The sequence below is a fragment of the Podarcis pityusensis genome, assembly GCF_964106645.2.
Source record: "Podarcis pityusensis genome assembly, chromosome: 4".
In the NCBI taxonomy this organism is placed as follows: Eukaryota; Metazoa; Chordata; class Lepidosauria; order Squamata; family Lacertidae; genus Podarcis; species Podarcis pityusensis.
The window spans coordinates 68,771,387-68,784,915 of record NC_138027.1 but is presented as its reverse complement, the minus strand read 5'-3'; the positions used below and the strand labels follow the sequence as shown (position 1 = coordinate 68,784,915).

The following is a 13,529-nucleotide window of genomic DNA, read 5'->3' as shown; positions in this document are numbered from 1 at the left end:
AAGGAATAATGGGATAATGGACTAATGTGTTGTTTGAATGCTGCCTAACTCTCCTGATCTGCAGCTGCCCCATCTAGCCAGCAGAATCTATCTAATGTTTTTTTCTGCCATGCCACACTAACTTTTCACTATCTTAAAAAACCTGCACTTTGTCAACTATTCTGACAAGCTGACAACTTCCCACTGAGAAGTAAGGCTGTTTGTAAACATTTTCATGTGATAGCGCAGCAGCTCAGCTACTGACAGGTAAGAGTGTGTGTGTGTGTGTGTGTGTGTGTGTGTGTGTGTTTTGCTCAGTGATTCCTTAGTATTTTGGAAAGGTAATGGGAAATGTGATCCAGTTCTGACATTTACACAGATAAATTTCAAAAACCACTTTGGCTGGAAAGGTAGAGGTCTATGGTCTACTAACTGGCTGCATAATGTGCAACCAAAGCGTTCCTTTTTCAGGGCTCAGGCAGGTCTTATATTAACTGTTTGCAACATTAACCCGCTGCAAAACATAACCTCAAAGGTTGCTCCAGCATAAATACTAGATAAGGATGGCATTGATGTGCTGTTAAGTGAATTGTGTAGTTTTAGGCAAATTTCTCCAACCTTTTTCTGAATGAAGATAATGAATTTGAACAAACAAACAAAGGAGAATAGATACTATTCCGTAAATCTAAACTCTGTTTGCTAAGACTGGCTTGTTAGTTTTGTTTGTGTTTCAATTATTGGGTTACGGCTGCTTTTCTGTTTCCTTTTTATTTGTAAGGTGCTTTGAGTGACTCCTTTGTGCAGGGGAAAACTGGGGCAAAAAAGGATGTCTAAAAGCATAAAGAAATGCACGATTCCCAGAGTATTAGTAAGGAGCTGGAGCACACAAACAACACCATGACAAAGGCAAAAGAAACCATTCATTCTTGTTCCATGTGGAATGTATTTTGCTGCTTCTTATAAACATCTCAGTTTAACTAGGGAAAGTAATATGTGGGCATAAACTGAAAGTATTATGGTGGACATAGAATCCTTAGCAGATCTTAGAATCAAAGGGTTAGAAGGGACCCCAAGGGTCATCTACTCCAAATGTTTGGCAAATCACAAGCAATTGTCTAAATAGGTACCAATGGCTGAGACGTATCTTTCTAAAATCAACCCGGATGCCCTTGCTGAGGCAGCATTTGGTAGGTGTGTGCTACAGCAAGTCCTACCACCATCAACTGTTGAATTTCTCACTCAGGTAGTAGCTAGCTTTAGTACATTCCCTTGAAAACCAAGTTTTGCAAACCAACAACAAACCTGACTTCAGGCTGTGTTTTGCTGGCAGTAAAGCCACAGCCAAGCTGTTGGGACAGGCTCCACCCGTAACACTAAACCATGGTTTGCCTGTAGCTGTCAAACTGCTGTTGTGTGTGATCTCTTAAAATTCTTAATGGAAAATGGGAATCTTATGAATAATGGCATTCTGGATTGCAACTCTCCTGTGGCTCTTTTGCATGAGGTTCAATAGAAGACTAGGGACAAAAGAGTTTAAACAGTTATTTTCTTGGCTCCCAACTGCCTGCCCTCCCCACAGCTGCTTGACCTATAAGAAAGAAATGAATTGCTGAACTGCACAGAATGTGAGGTCCTCCTGATATATGTCTATTTGTGTGTGTGTAAATGCCTATTTCTGGTTCCAGCTGAATTTACAAACTTATATACAATATCTACATTTGTAATAAAACATCTCTTATGAGAATCACATAATGGCTTGCTTGTACTAAAACCAAATGAAATACATGCCGCATAATTAATCACACCACAATAATTGGCAAAACACCACACGCTATCTCTTTCTCTCATTAGCTTGGTAGATAAACATTCTGAACTCCCTCATAAGGGCTTAGGCACTGTGTAAAGAGATCACTAATTATCACCACATTGGTATGAACTCTATTTCCTTCAAGCCGTTTTCTTCTGCTTATCTTGCCAAAGATTTTAAAAAACAACAACCTCAATTATGCTCACGGCTAAAGGAAAAGAAGCAAGACAAATGTTTGCTAATTGTTCATATTAAATACACAAGGGAAATGAAGGAGTTAAAGACACATCTGTATGCAGATGTTTTCATTCTTATTTTATGATATGGTTAGTATGAGAAGGATAATAGATTTTCCATATTACAATAGAAATGCATCAAGAAAAAAAATCACAAAAAATAATTAATCAGCCCTGTTTTGAAGCCCCATATGATTATGTTAAAATTGCACAGGCAATATTAGTGCTCTGTTTACCCTCTTCATATACAAATTAGATTTGTTAATTTGACCAAACATTCTTTGTACCTATGCTTTTAAACTCAAATACCTGGCTGGGTCAGGAAGGTAAATAATGTCTCCTTGTGAAATGGGGGTGGGCTCTGTTGGGTTCAAGGAAACAGCACCACTCCTTAAGAAACCTTCCCTGGATTCAGAAAATCTAAGAAATTACTGGCTGGGTGCTAATCTACCCTTTTTTGAAAAGGTTTCTGAGGTCCTTTTGAAAAGGTCATGGCCCAATCCAGGCTTGCGTGAATGAAATTGATTTTCAAAATCCATTCCAACCTGGGCTTAGATCCAATTTTTTGCACAGAAACTGCCTTGGTCACCCTGTATGACAACCTCTGTTGGAAGAGAGATGGGGAAGTATGTCCCTGTTAATTCTGCTTGATCTCTCCATGGCTTTTGATACCATTGGCCATGGTATTCTGCTGCTGTGGCTGCTCATGTTGGAATAGCCAGCACCACATTGCAGTGGTTCCAGTCCTTTCTTTGAATGGTTGTATGTGAGCATTATTTTTTGGCCCTGTGGACACATGGGATGAGCTAGGAAGCCAGCTTGGTTGCCACAGAACCATGGAAAGCTCCTGGTTAGCCACTTGCATCAACAAGAAATGGAAATGAACGAAGGCCTTTTAAGCCCTCACCTCCAGTACACCTCTCCTAAGCTTAGCTCCTTTTTCAAAAACTAGCATCTCTGAAAGGGCCAATCCTCAGGCCTAAAGATAAGCATTTCATAGCTACTGGGACTGGTAGGTTACTGTGGACGATGCTTGGTTTCCTCAGGGGAAAGTGCCTGTATGGGCCCTGGTTCTGGTTCTATGGATCAAGTTTGGTGGGCTGCTGCATGCCAGCTTAGGAGTCACTGGTTCCCTAAACACCAGCATCAGGCTCAGAGCTAGGAACCTAGTGTAGCTCTTCAGAAGGGGATTCTGTTACCTTAGTTGTGGCTGGACCCTAAGGGTCATAATAGTTCACTTCAATTTGTGGCTATCTGGTTGTTTACTTTACCATTACCCATGATTAAACTGGTTCAGGGATACCTTGAGGCAATTATAAGGTGAAATGGTTATTCATTCTGAGAATTTGGGCTTATGTTACTGTAGAAATTCTAATAATTTCTTATCTTCCTTCAGTTACTTTCTATGAACTTAAATTCAATCTTCTCCCATCCTTTGCTTTTCTCTTAAGAGACTTGTATTGCACTTGTAAACACATGCTGTTTTTCAAACTCTAGATGCTGAAAGAGCAAGACTCTGGCATTTCTGTGTTTAGTTTTAAGGTGAACATAAATATTAAAGCACACTGTTGATTACTTTGTCACACTATACAAAGATCCATCACGCATGTTTTGGTACAGTGTGTGCCAAAACAACCTCCAAAGCAACATTCTGGATTTCAAATAATACATGCCAATGATCAGATAATAAAAAGGGATTATTAGTCTATGTTCTGATCAACATGACCTATTAACAGGATTACCATCAAATCCTTCCTGCTGGCTGCTTTCTTTTCTGCTTCTAAACTTGCTTCAGATTCTATTAAATTATTCCCAAATTTCAGTTTGTGAATGAAAAAGTAAAAGCTCTGGCACTGGGCCACATAATGAAAACACAGTGTGCATTATTTTTATTGTAGCGAACAAAGGCTTCTTATTGTTTAATGGAGTCTATTGGGTAGAACCCGGCCAGCATAGTTCTAATTTTTGTTAAACCACAAACAAGAAGTTTTCTAAGCCCATTTCATGGAAAACAGAAGGGAGACATACTTAGCCGTGAAACTTAAAAGAACTCTTTGTTGAAGAAGCTGGAGCCTTTTTAAGTATTGGCATTTTCATTATTTGTAATGAAATACTATTTTTCTAAACTTTTTCCATCTCTATTTCAGTCTCTCACATTCCACTGCTCTTTTGGGATTTTTAATTTGGCTGACGGACAAGAAAGAGAAACCCCAGGTACCTCTAAATGCCACTAACATGCCTGGCTCTGGTAATATTATCCTGATCTGAAGATTTGCCTATCTTGAGGATGCTGTCATAGTGAAGGACAGCTTTATGAACATAACCGGCCCTCCTTTGTTTTTGTGGGTTTACAGAATTTGGACATAAAATAAACAACCGTTTTTGACCTACACCTTATATACAGAGTCCAGGCTGAAGCAATTTAAATATATATTTCCATTAGAACTGGCACAGCTGAGTTGAAGAAATACATGAAATGTCTTTCCTGTTCTGTATAATCAAGGGTGGTGGGAGGAAATGACAAAATTCTGTAAGAGCATTCATGGTGTGTGTGTGTGTGTGTGTGTGTGTGTGTGTGTGTGTTTTTTTAATTCAGTGTTAGAAAACATTGGCTGAATTGGAAGCATTTAAATCATCTACAGGAAAATATATTCCCTTCCACTCCTCTCTGCTAATTGTTCCAGATTTTTCCACAGCTGTGTTCTGATTACGTTGCTGTGCAACAGACTGAAACAACTCCATTCTATTGGCTAAATAATACATGCTTTTCATAAAACCCCAAAACGTTTAAAAACAGCCCCCCTCACCATCACAAACGAGGCTCCGCAATGAGAAGGAGGCAGGCTCTTAGCAGCATTCAGTTTTCTACCATTCCTTTGACAAATTATATGGGGAATATCTGAGATGTGAGTCACCTCAGGAACTCCCATGTAATAATGAATTCACCCTGATTGTTGTTGCCAGCCTTGAGGGGCAAATAGCTGGCTAACAGATTAAAAAGCAAAGAGGAAATTAGGGCAGAACTACATGCGAAAATAGCAGTCACATTTTGAATTTACCCCTCTGGTGTTTCTTCCCACCCATTAGAAGGTCAATGATGATGGGTAGGGGTGTCAGCAAAGAAATGCGCAGCTTAATGTGCACGATAAGCACACAGGAGGATTTGATACCAGGCTGTCCATGCAAATCATCATGTTATAGTTGCATATGCTGAATATTCACTCAGTGTATGTGCATTTGGAACTGCCACAGATTAACATGTTCACATGGGGTGGTAGGGCTCGGGTACGAGAAACTTAGCCAAGCGCTGCACATGTTTTATTTATGGTTTTCATATATTTCATACGTGGAAGTGTCTTTTTGAAATATATAGTATTCCAAGTCATTCTAAGAGTTATTTTCAGTCTGGCATGCACCATACTTAATGGTATCATCCAGATGATCACTCATGGCTTGTAAATCATGGTTTATAAACCATGTTTTATGAAGCTACAGATGAGCATCATGGCCACACACGCCTCCTTTGCCCCTCTCTCTATTGTCATACTTCATGTTGAGTAACAAACCAGGATAATAAAACCAAGTTCTGATTTAACTTGTTTGGATAAAACTGGGAACTCTGGCTTAGTGCAAATCAGGTTCTTCGTGGTTTGTGAAGACAGGGATGAATACCCAAATGTGGCCACTGCTGTTATTTTCGTATTGAGCCAAATGGCAAAAGGAGCTGTTTTAAAATAAAATTTGTGTTCCGGTTAATGTAGCCTTTTCATTTCATCTGCAAAGATTTGGTGTGCTTTTTTAAAAAATGGCTTAAATATCACTGGTATAAATGGCCAGAGGTTTCTGTCCTCATAGTAGCACGTAAATAAGATGAATTTAGCTTCCTATTGTGACTTTATGGAGAATAGGATGAAGTGATATATGAGAGATGCAGCTGTTGTGCCTTGGCAATGGAGAGGAATCTGTAAAATTAAGATCAAAGGGAAGCAACACATCTGCTTACAGTATGGCAGCTGTATCTTTATAATGGAAGAATTGCTGGGTCTAGGATAAAATTAAAAGGAAGATTATTTATATTCAGGTCATAAAAGATAAAAATTAAGCCGATGAGAAAAATATTGTTTTTAAAAAACAATAGCCTCACCAGAAATTAGAAAAAGAAAATGGCTACAATCCAGCCCTCAGGCAAGTGCTTTTAAGTCCCACAGATATCAGTAACACTTAAATCAAAGAAGTTCACTCAGACAAATTCTATATGAGCACCAGGATTAACATGTGCACCAGAGTTCAATTCTATATGTGCATCAGGATTGATATGATTTTTTAATATTAATTTAATACGAAGGATGATGTAACTGAAAGCTGTGGCCTTCAGAAATGTGAGCCTCAATGATTCCACAATACCTGCTATTTCAGAAATGCAGCTCTCTGTGTTCTCCAGAGAGGAGCATTTTCAGCTGCTACTAGGCTGCAATAAACACACAAAAACCTGAACTCCCCACTTTGCAGCCAGGACTTCTTAAATGGTTGGTTACATTCAACAAACGCTGCTGTCCTTCATAGTAGGCACATATGAAGTTACGCCCTTTGCTGACACATGCTGCAAAGTACTGATATCAACTGAACAATGGCTTCCTGCAATATATATTTATTTAGTTCTTACATGTCAGTTAGTGAAGAATACCAGTCTAATAATAAAATTGCCAGTCCTGGACCAACACTACTTCTATTTTAAAATTTGCTTGTTTCTGTAGTTGCTCCCGGATGCAATTTTTGCCCTGGGATGCAAGCAGAAATTGCATGCCAGAGGCAAATTTTCATTGTGCGAGTAGGCAGACATCACTAGATGTCCCCTATAGTGTATACATATAAGAAGTACAGTTGTATCTTGGAAGTCAAACAGAAGTCCGTTCGACTTCCAAAATGTTCGGAAACCAAAACGCGGTTTCTGATTGGCTGCCAAACATTCAGGAGCCAAAATGTTCAAGAACTAAGCTGTTCAAAAACCAAGGTACGAATGTATTAACAGCAGGATTTCTGTTTCTTATAGGAATTGTAATAATAAGAGAGAAGGAGCACAGATGGCAAATAGTTGTGTTTCCCAAATATGGCAACCGGGTCCGTGATTTGAACAGTGGTGAAGTTGTTGGTGAATGTTTACTACACTGAATGCTTACTAAGCTTTTATCGCCAGGGGAATGGCTTGGATCTGATCAAGAACAACCAAATCATTGATCACTGTACTTGTCATTATGGGGCTGAACTGAGATACATGAGTTATTATAGTTAAATTGTTCAGTAAGGACTTCGTTGATGGCAGAAAGTGAGGAGGAATTAAAGAACCTTTTAATGAGGGTGAAAGAGGAGAGCGCAAAATATGGTTTGAAGCTCAACATCAAAAAAACGAAGATCATGGCCACTGGGCCCATCACCTCCTGGCAAATAGAAGGGGAAGAAATGGAGGCAGTGAGAGATTTTACTTTCTTGGGCTCCATGATCAGTGCAGATGGTGAGAGCAGCCACGAAATTAAAAGACGCCTGCTTCTTGGGAGAAAAGCAATGACAAACCTAAGCATCTTAAAAAGCAGAGACAGCCCCTTGCCAACAAAGGTCCGTATAGTTAAAGCTATGGTTTTCCCAGTAGTGATGTATGGAAGTGAGAGCTGGACCATAAAGAAGGCTGATCGCCGAAGAATTGATGCTTTTGAGTTATGGTGCTGGAGGAGAGTCCCATGGACTACAAGATCATCAAACGCATCCATTCTGAAGGAAATCAGCCCTGAGTGCTCACTGGAAGGACAGATCCTGAAGCTGAGACTCCAATACTTTGGCCACCTCATGAGAAGAGAAGACTCCCTGGAAAAGACCCTGATGTTGGGAAAGATGGAGAGCACAAGGAGAAAGGGACGACAGAGGACGAGATGGTTGGATAGTGTTCTCGAAGCTACCAAACTGCAGGAGTTTGACCAAACTGCAGGAGGCAGTGGAAGACAGAAGGGCCTGGCGTGCTCTGGCCATGGGGTCACGAAGAGTTGGACACGACTAAACGACTAAACAACAACAACAAGGACCTGGTGTTTCCTTCTCTCCCTGACACAGCTGAAACATTCTGTAGGTCAAGGCTATCTATCTAGTTTTTCAGGTTTGTACTTTGAACTTGGCCCATTATTTGTTCCTGAATAGCACATTCTGGACCCTCCAGATTAAATAAACTTTCTCCAAGAACGCACCGATTTCTTATAGCAACCTGACCTTTCTCAAGGTATTCCTGGCTCTCTGACACTAAATGAACCATCAAGGTACTCAAGGGGTCCACACAAAATCAGAAGATATGTGACTCTTTATGAAATACTGCCATAATACAGAACTGGAATGCGACACAACACATGGTAAATATGGAATTCATTTTCCTATTCCCGGGGAGCCCTGTCCACACCAATCCATCTATTGCAGAACCTTTGTGTACCACCTTCTAGGATACTCAGCTCATACCAGAATCTGGTGAAGCCCCTGGGTCTGACTCATCATTCTGCATGAACTCCGGTTGGACTTTGGGATCAGTGTTTCCCAAACTTGCGTATCCAGCTGTTTTTGAACTGCAATTCCAACCATCTCTGACCACTGGTCCTGCTAGCTAGGGATGATGGGAGTTGTAGTCCAAAATTAGCACAAGTCTGGGAAACCCTAGACTAGATGATCCTCGTGGTCCCTTCCAACTCTACATTTCTATGATTCCCCGATGGTTTGGCATTGCAGGGCCAAAGCCTGCAATGGTGCCTTTCATGCTGTTTGTTGCCTATTATTACTTTTGCCCATATAATACCCCTTTAATAATAAATAAATATTATTTTAGGGATGTACAATCTGCCAGATTCCTTTTCTTGAACGTATGGGTGGGTGCTCTTAGTAGCAAACTTGTGTCTGTCATGTGAAAAGTGTGAAAGCGCCCCCCCCCCCATGTAAACATGGTTGTGTGGACTTTTAAAATTAAAATGTTACAGGAAATGTTGCATTTTCCTTATGGCTCTGTAACTAGAATACCAAAATTCTACTAGGTCCAATTCTGTGTAGCGTTTTAACATTGAACCTCAACATATAAATGACATATGTAACTAAAACGCATGCACATAAGCAAATACTCACCTCCACGTGTTGGCAAGTTTGAATTAATTTCGCCAAAAGTGTTTCCAGTTCAGTATTTCTCTTGATAAGGTTGGTGAGATTACTTTCCAAGTTTTGCTGTTTAAAAAGAAAAAAGATGAAAAAGAAGAGCGATTTATTATCTTGCACCATTCTTAACTGTAATTAAATACAGTACATACATGGGAAAGCATCCAAGATCGCAGTAAATCAGTTTAAATTTGGGCACTGTTGCACTGTTGGATGTAGCACATAAGTGGACTCAGTTTTAGCCAAGAATGTGTAAAATACTGGGCACCAGACGTGGTTAAACTAGGTTACTGACAGAAGGAACACTTCCATTGACTTCAAATTAGTCAAATACGTTGCCCTGTACACAGATGGTAAAAATCTGTGGATAATAAATACATGGAGTTGAGAGTGGGATTCTGCTTGCTGTAGCCTCTGCATTTCAATTTGACTGTAGCTTAGGCATATTCAAGGGATGCAGGTGGCGCTGTGGTCTAAACCACAGAGCCTAGGGCTTGCCAATCAGAAGGTCGGTGGTTCAAATCCCTGCGACGGAGTGAGCTCCTGTTGCTCGGTCCCAGCTCCTGCTAATCTAGCAGTTCGAAAGCACGTCAAAGTGCAGGTAGCTAAATAGGTACCGTTCCGGCGGGAAGGTAAATGGCGTTTCCGTGCGCTGCTCTGGTTCGCCAGAAGTGGCTTAGTCATGCTGGCCACATGACCCGGAAGCTGTACGCCGGCTCCCTCAGCCAGTGAAGTGAGATGAGTGCCACAACCCTAGAGTCAACCGCGAATGGACCTTACGGTCAGGGGTCCCTTTACCTTTAGGCATATTCAGGATACAGGCTCTTTCCGTGAGATCCAAACCTTGTGACAGCCAGGGCCTATGATGGTATGTAGGGTCTTTCCAGACTCCCAGATGAATGCATGTATAGGTCAGGAACAGAAATAGTCTGCACAGTCCCAATTGTCTCCCTCCACATGTTCCCTGAAAAGGGCTACACATCTGAATCATTTGTAGACATACACAATGATCCTTATTAGCTTTCACCTGGGCACATGAATGGGTACGTCACTGCTTGCCATTGTAAGCGACACTGGCACTAGGTGATGAAAGTGCTGCCCGGAGTCAGAGCAGAGAATATTGAGCCAGGTGGACAAATATTCTAGCCTGGTATGATATGGCGGCTTCCCACATCCCTGTTTATTTTATAAATGCCCTTGAGGTCAAGACCTTTGAAAACTTTTATTTTTGAAGCAGTTCACTGGAAAATCTGCTGAAAATGTAATGTGTTTATTGTGTTTCTCTCTGGGAAAGCATAATATCTGCTTATCTGCCAAGGACTGAGGATAATATAAAGTATTAACTAGATTAAATGCCACCTTTTTGCAGCATTCCCCTATTAAATCAAATTATAAGAGGAGGGCCTTTAAAATTCCTAATAAGAAAAAGGATGATACTCATCATGCCCAACATTTTTTCCCTACTGAAAGGAGTTCAGTGTCCTTTCAGTGCTGTATCACCGGTAATTTAATCTGTTTCTTTTACTAATGGAATTCCTTTCTCCCAAGCGCCTATTTTCCTAGAATTTTTTTTAAAAAATTCCTTTATGTCCCTCTAGTTCTTTGGCTAGCATTTACTCCTTTTTGTAGAATAGAATTCTTTTGTTTCTTGCTCCATTTTAGGTATACTCTCTGCGTATTGCACTGCTAGTACTTTTTTCTGTTTCCCTTTTGGATAGAAGTTTTGGATTTTCTTTGACTCTTATATCAAATAGTACTTGCAACTGAGGTGCTGCTTTGCACTGACGTGACTCTAACCCACAATCTAAAAAAAGCAGTGTGTGTGGAAGAGAGCAAGATACGGTCATAAAGTGTTGAAAGGTTGGGCATACTTTTTCTAAAAGTAAATAAATATATCTGTTAGCGCAATTATTTGATGTCTGCACCACAGCAGGTGTCCAGTGTTTTTTATAATCACTCTGTATATTTTATTAACTGATGATTTGCTTGTCCATTTTTCATAATGTGTAAATGTGTGGTTTTGTTTTTGCAAACCACTTTGAGATTTATTTTTTTTTACAATCAAACAGTATATGTTATGAAACAAATATGAAATAAATAAAGAATAGTTTTCATTCAACTATTTGTGCACTGATGTGTCAAACAAGTCCACTGTGCCATATCAGCAATGGAGCTGCAGTTAACTGCCTAGTCATGGTTGATTCTGTTGTTATTTCCCTCTTAAAGTATGATTTTTAGAATTCTTCGCATATAGATTTTGAAATTTTGCTTATTCTTTGTCCATCCCATTGTTCCCTGCCTCACTCCTAAAGAATTACTTGGAAGAAACCATTTCCTTGGGGAGAAAGAAAGGCATTTATTTTAGTTCTGGAAGAGACTGGGATTATTAGATGCAGAAGTTACCTTCCCTTTTCTTATCTACTATTTTATTTATTTAATACCTCATCTCTCAGTCTGGCAGACCCATGTGGATGCTTACAATCCCATCCACTGTTTCACAGCTGCCAACATCCACTCGGAGGCTATAGCATATACAATACTAAACCTCTGGAACAATTAATAGCAAGACAGATTTCAGGAAAAAGGATTTTAGGAGTGATGAGAATGGAAATCAGCGACTGTAGATTCCTTCCATTCCTATCTTCAGTTGATATAATGTGAATTGGCTTGAAGACTTCTGCTTGAGTACTTGTTCACATCTTAACCAGCAAAGTCTCCTTCATAATTGTTGTTGTTTAGTCATTTAGTCGTGTCCGACTCTTCGTGACCCCATGGACCAGAGCACGCCAGGCACACCTGTCTTCCACTGCCTCCCGCACTTTGGTCAAACTCATGCTGGTAGCTTTGAGAACACTATCCAACCATCTCGTCCTCTATCATCCCCTTCTCCTTACACCCTCCATCTTTCCCAACATCAGGGTCTTTTACAGGGAGTCTTCTCTTCTCATGAGGTGGCCAAAGTATTGGAGTCTCAGCTTCAGGATCTGTCCTTCCAGTGAGCACTCAGGGCTGATTTCCTTCAGAATGGATAGGTTTTATCTTCTTGCAGTCCATGGGACTCTCAAGAGTCTCCTCCAGCACCATAATTCAAAAGCATCAATTCTTCGGCGATCAGCCTTCTTTATGGTCCAGCTCTCACTTCCATACATCACTACTGGGAAAACCATAGCGTTTACTATACGGACCTTTGTTGGCAAGGTGATGTCTCTGCTTTTTAAGATGCTGTCTAGGTTTGTCATTGCTTTTCTCCCAAGAAGCCTTCATAATACTCCTTCATAATACTCATGTGAAACACCTAGATAAAGAACAGCCAAAATTGTGCGCCCTCCACATGCTGTTGGATTACAATACTCATAATCTCTAACCATAGACCAGGGTTTCCCAGACTTGGGTCTCCAGCTGTTTTTGCACTACAACTCCCATCATCCCTAGCTAGCCTGATCAGTGGTCAGGGATAATGGGAACTGTAGTCCAAAAACAGCTGAGATCCAAGTCTGGGAAACCCTGCTAAGCTGGAGTTCATTGAGTTGTCATCCAAACACATATGGAAGGCGTCACATTGGCAACCCCACACTAGATTTTTGAACAATACCTCCCACGATATGTATATAAAGTTTTGGGCATCATTTATAGATTCTTTGTTTAAACCATTAAGATTAAAATGTTCTGTTGAAGCATCTTCTATTTTTATATGTGAGATTCATAGGACAGAGAAGCTAAATTTGGCCCTGCTTCAGAGATAAGAAGGGTGGCTACCAAGGACTAGAGTGAACAAATGTTTTTTAAAACTATTATTTATTATATTTCAATCAAGCCCTTTGACTTGGTGAAAATTGGGCCTGGGGGTGTATAATTCTGAAGGATTATGGCTCTCTCTGTAGTCGTTCTTTTACGGAACAGCTATATTTGCATCTTTTGCAGTGGGTCAATTTAGGCCAAGCCTCAAATGCCTAAAGTTTAATATTAGAGATGCTGAGGGACAATAAGACTGTTGATATTGATATGGCTAATAATAGAAGATGCCTTGGCAGTTCAAAGGAAAAACACAATAAGAAACCATGGAGTGGATTAATTGACCAGGACTAGTTTTTTAAAATTTAAAATGTAATACAAAAGAGCCTTCAGTCTCAATGTTTAATGTTTTCTGTTTAAATTAATACATATTCTATTCTCCTGATTCTTCTTATTAAAACTTACATGTAAAATTCAAGAGTAGCAGAGGAGATGAAGAGATTAAGCCATGAGCAGAACACAGAATTCTTTTCCTGGACGTTTCTAGAATGCTTTATAAGTTCTTTAAAGTTGCATTATCTTCAGCAAAAAAAGACTGTTTCTGC

At 40.0% G+C, this 13,529-nt stretch overlaps 1 protein-coding gene across 5 annotated transcripts in view; it reads right to left on the bottom strand.

The window, feature by feature from the left end:
* MID1 (midline 1) overlaps nucleotides 1-13,529 on the bottom strand; it is a 277,016-nt gene that overhangs the window by 18,118 nt on the left and 245,369 nt on the right. For all 5 annotated transcript variants that reach the window (XM_081001339.1, XM_081001340.1, XM_081001338.1 and 2 more), the window contains one exon: nucleotides 9,166-9,261. In XM_081001339.1, coding sequence (XP_080857465.1) covers nucleotides 9,166-9,261 — 96 coding nt within the window. The remainder of the gene's footprint in view (nucleotides 1-9,165; nucleotides 9,262-13,529) is intronic.